Source organism: Limulus polyphemus, unplaced genomic scaffold, assembly GCF_000517525.1.
Source record: "Limulus polyphemus unplaced genomic scaffold, Limulus_polyphemus-2.1.2 Scaffold6560, whole genome shotgun sequence".
Lineage (NCBI taxonomy): Eukaryota > Metazoa > Arthropoda > Merostomata > Xiphosura > Limulidae > Limulus > Limulus polyphemus.
In genome coordinates this window covers 23,961-29,164 of record NW_013672170.1, presented here as the reverse complement: position 1 = coordinate 29,164, position 5,204 = coordinate 23,961, and the positions used below count along the sequence as shown (strand labels likewise).

The following is a 5,204-nucleotide window of genomic DNA, read 5'->3' as shown; positions in this document are numbered from 1 at the left end:
CCTACTGCTACATGTTAATCTTGGAGAAAACAAGATTAACATGTAGCAGTAGGAGAACAAGATTAACATGTAGCAGTAGGCAAGATTAACATGTAGCAGTAGGTTCTCCTACTGCTACATGTTGATCTAGGTCTCTTACTACTACTACAGGTTAATCTTGGTCTCCTACTACTACTACAAGTTAATCTTGGTCTCCTACTACAACATGTTTATCTTGGTATCTTACTGCTATATGTTTTTTTTAACTTCAATATTTTTCAATACTTGATGCCTAGATAAACAGATTACTGGACCATATTATCTTTTTTGTTTTACTTTATCAACACAAAGAATTAAAATGTTACAACTCCATTTATTTACATTATCAAAGACTTGATCTTTCAAGGCTGTCACGTTAGTTCATAATAACTCCACCATCATTTTACCTTAATTGGTGCCTGGACTAGAAGATTAACTTGTGCAACAAGGCCATACAGAATTTCTGTCTCCAACTTCCTGAAAACAAACAATTAAAACAATTGGTCAAACAACAATCTCTGACCACTACAATACCACGTTTCCATGGTGATGATTTTTCTCGTTAATTCGAAGACATTTTTAATCTCTAATGGAGACCCCCTCCCCTGGCCTCCCTGAGTGAAACAAATTGAAATAATTGTGGGACTAGTGAAATAAAATAAATAAAATTGTAAACTTTAACACACACTCTCCAAAAATAACAAGTTTACATGTAAAACTAATTTTAAGAATTATCTATTTTGTTGATAATGTGCAGATAACATTTCATGCATTTGTAAAATTAAAAGTCACCAATTAATTAAAACTTTTTTAAAATTTTGATCAGTTATTACACTTTCCACACCTACCAAAAAATGCAGGTAGTTACTAACCTTGGACTTTCACTCGTATGCAGTTTGGGTTGGATATTCCAGTGTTCTAATCTTTTGCAGATTGTCTCCATGGCCAGAATGTGTTTATTTACCTAATACAGAGCAAAAGAAGTTTAACTTAACTTAAAAACCTATTTTTGTATTTACGTATGGTATATTCCTACTGAAAATCACAGGTTAAATGTTTCCTTTTGTTCTAAATTTACAACAGAAAATTAAAACACTTTGTAATTTTGCCACAAGAATAAAAACTCTGTCACCATTTGATCCAGTCACTTTTACAACCGTTTGTCTCCATAAAAGCAGAGTTGAATGGAATTCTATACAGTCAGATATTTAGGACAAAATATGTATTGATGTTGTGACGAGGAAAAATATAGGGGTGGGTGTAACTGTTAAGTAGACTTTCAAGGTCTCAACCAAGTGTTGAGGGTGGGTGTGATTGTTAAGTAGAATTTCAAGCTCTCGACCAAGTGCTTGAGGGTGGGTGTGATTGTTAAGTAGAATGAAGGGTTTATGTTTTGTTTTCTTCCTTTGAAGGTTTGAGGCAGTAACCATCGGGTCAGTGACCTTCTATCAACTTGTTCCATATACATTGTTCTTTGGATAACCTATCATTTACTAGTGAAGAGAAATGCTAGTACTAGTACATCTGCCATAAAAAAGGTTTTTTTAGAAGTATTTAAAGGATATTTTTCAATATGCAGCTATGCATGTTAAACATTTAAAACCTTCTGATGGGTAGCTAAAGACCAGGATGTTAAAATAATAATTTGAAAATATAGAAAAAGGAAATGAAAACAGCAACATACCTTCTCCGAATTAACTTTCATTTCTGTTATTTTATCAGCAGCTTCCATCAGATCTCGGTATCTTTCTCTGTTAATGACAGATAGTAAATTTACTTACGATGAAACTGAACAACAACAAAAGGAAATGTACAACGGTAAAAGACGATGCTGTTGAATATTTAACATTGTGATCTGACTATACTTGTATAGCAGCAAGGATGTTTCAAGTGCAAGTTGTTTTTAATAATTTCACGTGATTTGTAACAAACCAGTCAAATTATAGCAAAAACATATATATTTTTTCATTATAGCTTAGTTTTGTCTTGTTCTCACATTTTTTTTATGAAAGATGTAAGTTGCTAACAGTATATTAAATCTTCTAATTGAATCCCAAATTTAATTTGAGTTTATTTTTAACATTACCATAAAACGATATAAAACAAATAAGAGTCATGAAACTATACGACTTCATATTAATATGTGAATCTTTTCTAATTCTAATATAAATGTTATTTAAGACTATTCATAAAGTTATTCCATTTACTAAAATTCTCATTAAAACAAAAATATTAACTCCATTAATCTCTATATACAGAAAGTTAAATATACTTATTGTTTGTTAAAACAGATAATATTAATCTTAAACATACAAATATCAATAAAATTTTAATATCAAAATCTTACATGCTTTGGCTCTCTGCTTTCCTGTAAGGACTACTTTATATATAAAGTTCTTATGTTTACATTAAAAGTAATATTAATACATACCCCACCATCTGACGCAGATCTTCTTTCTTCCTTTCAATATCATTTCTTTGAAAACAAATTGTATTTCCATAAAACTTCTTATCAAAAACATTTAAAATCACAACACAAATAATTTATTGTAATATATATTACGTATACGAGGTTGTTACATGTAAAAGGTAGGTTTAAAAAGTTTCAAAACCTATTTAACTTCATACTACCAGTATATCATAAAACTCATCTATACACAAAGATTCAACCAATATTTTCTATTTAATAGTCTCAAAACTTAATGTTCAACTCCTCAACATTTAACATCAACAACTAAACTTTAAATATGATTTATTAGTAGAGAGAAATGAAATTAAAATATGACATTTTTCAGCTTTTGATAAACTTGAACATAAAATTGATGATGGGAAAAGAAGTTTATGACAAATTGTCATTTTTAAATGTTCTTGTTAAAAAGACAAACATAGGCTTCCAAACCTCCGTATTTCATAAGAACACTCACACTGTTCCTTGGAATTCCCTTCATAACCAATGCCAAAAGTTAAGTATATCAAAAAATGTTGTTCCTAAAAATAAATTCATAAGTTCCAATGTTGATTGTTTCACAAAAGAAAATGCCAATCTTAGGTTTCAGTTTTGTGTACAAAACAATTTCCTTCCAATTGTTGTTAATCAAGTAACTATTTATTTTAAAAATAAGCCAGAAATTCACATACAATATGAATCTTTGGCAGATATTTGTTTACTGTGTTTTACCATTATTCTCAACTTTCTTTCATGTTATAAAACAAAAACTGGTTAAAAAGAGTATAAAATTGACATTAAAATACAATTTACATTTCTATCTGGAAAACAATAGGTCAACTGCTATTCAAAAAGTATATGGATAATGATAGCTGAGGAAATGTGTACGCAAAGAATGTACTGATTGCAAAAGCAGTTATATTGACAAGTCAAACAGACATCTTTCTACACCTCTGCAGGAATATTTTAAATCTCCATCTAATGTTTTTTGAACACATCTAGGAAGAATTATTCTTTTTATTCTTCTAAGGTAAAAAAATTCTCAGCAGAGAAGACAACATTAAAAGATGGAAATAAAAAACCTTATTAATACAAACACAAAACCCTATTCTTAAGAACTATATATAGGTGTTTATTTACATCTGTTTTAATCGTTCTATCTTCCCCTGTATATAAAATACATTTCCATACTTAGGCTTAGCTATTCAAGCCATATTTTTATATTTGAAGATGATAAACAGATAAAAAATAAAAAAGCCCTATTAATACAAACACAAATACATTGGTGTTTGTTTATATCTGTTTAATCCTTCCATCTTCTCTTGTTTATAAAAGAAATTTCCATACTTAGGCTTAGCTGTTCAAGCTATATTTTTATATTTGATGATGATAAACAGATAAAAATAAAAAGCCCTATTAATACAAACACAAATACATTGGTGTTTGTTTATATCTGTTTAATCCTTCCATCTTCTCTTGTTTATAAAAGAAATTTCCATACTTAGGCTTAGCTGTTCAAGCCTTATTTTTATGTTTACATAATTGATAGTTAATTTATAAATACTTTATGATTCTATTAGTTTAAACTAATTTCTGTTAGCCTCAGTTTTTGTATCTCACATGATGATGTCAGGTAAACCTTGTGATATGTCATAAATATAAACAAATTTTATTCCGTACAACTAATAAAACTTTGTCTGAAATTGAAAAAACAAAGTTCATATTCTAATATTTAAATACCCCTCCAAAAAAACCTTTTATTTATCTCCATTTTAATCTAGTTCAAGTACATTACCTTATTTTTTTCTCAATATCCTGAATCTCCTTTACAGTGTGGTGTTCAAAAAGTGTATCAGTTTCCATCATAGCCAGTTTCATTCCTCGAAAATAATAATTTTAATAAAATATATTAATGAATTTCCATAAAGTATGATTTTTTAAAATAACATTACATTTCAATGCATCCTGTAGCTTATTTTTTTATTGTTATTAAAGTCACACATTTACATTTATCAATCATTACTTTACCATAGCATACGACATTTTTATTGGTTTCATTTAACTAGTGGTAGGACAAATAGGATTTTAGGTTGTATCTGCAGAAATACTGAATGCATGTCTAAAGAGATTATAATTTCATTGTATAGGTCACTGGTTAGGCCAGATTTGGAGTATTATGTTTAGTCTTGGGCTCCATACCTTAGGAAAGACATTTAATTGTTGGAAAAAGTCAGAAGAGGGCAACTTGTATGATACTTGGAATGGAAAAGTTGTTATACAAGGATAGGTTAAGATTTCTGAAATTGTTTTTTTTTCTTGACAAAAAGTGTTATAGTAGATCTGACTGAGGTGTTTATGATTAAGGGAATTAATAGTATTGTTGCATCATCTTTATCATACTTACTGGTAATAATGGTAGGACTAGGGGACACAATTACGTCATATTTACTGGTGATAATGGTAGGACTAGGGGACACATTTACGTCATACTTACTGGTAATAATGGTAGGACTAGGGGACACAATTACGTCATACTTACTGGTAATAATGGTAGGACTAGGGGACACAATTACATCATACTTACTGGTAATAATGGTAAGACTAGGGGATACATTTACATCATACTTACTGGTGATAATAGTAGGACTAGGGGACACAATTACATCATACTTACTGGTGATAATGGTAGGACTATGGGACACAATTACATCATACTTACTGGTGATAATGGTAGGACTAT

The 5,204-nt window shown here is 29.6% G+C and overlaps 1 protein-coding gene across 4 annotated transcripts in view; it reads right to left on the bottom strand.

The window, feature by feature from the left end:
* Nucleotides 1–5,204, bottom strand: part of LOC106473855 (conserved oligomeric Golgi complex subunit 1-like) — a 32,181-nt gene that overhangs the window by 19,545 nt on the left and 7,432 nt on the right. For all 4 annotated transcript variants that reach the window (XR_002613791.1, XR_002613790.1, XR_002613792.1 and 1 more), the window contains 5 exons: nt 4,260–4,344; nt 2,450–2,494; nt 1,703–1,769; nt 891–982; nt 426–495 (listed from right to left, as the gene is read on the bottom strand). Coding sequence is in view for 1 of the 4 variants with exons in the window: in XM_022402239.1 (XP_022257947.1) it covers nt 426–495; nt 891–982; nt 1,703–1,769; nt 2,450–2,494; nt 4,260–4,344 (359 nt within the window). In the remaining 3 variants the exon portion in view is untranslated. The remainder of the gene's footprint in view (nt 1–425; nt 496–890; nt 983–1,702; nt 1,770–2,449; nt 2,495–4,259; nt 4,345–5,204) is intronic.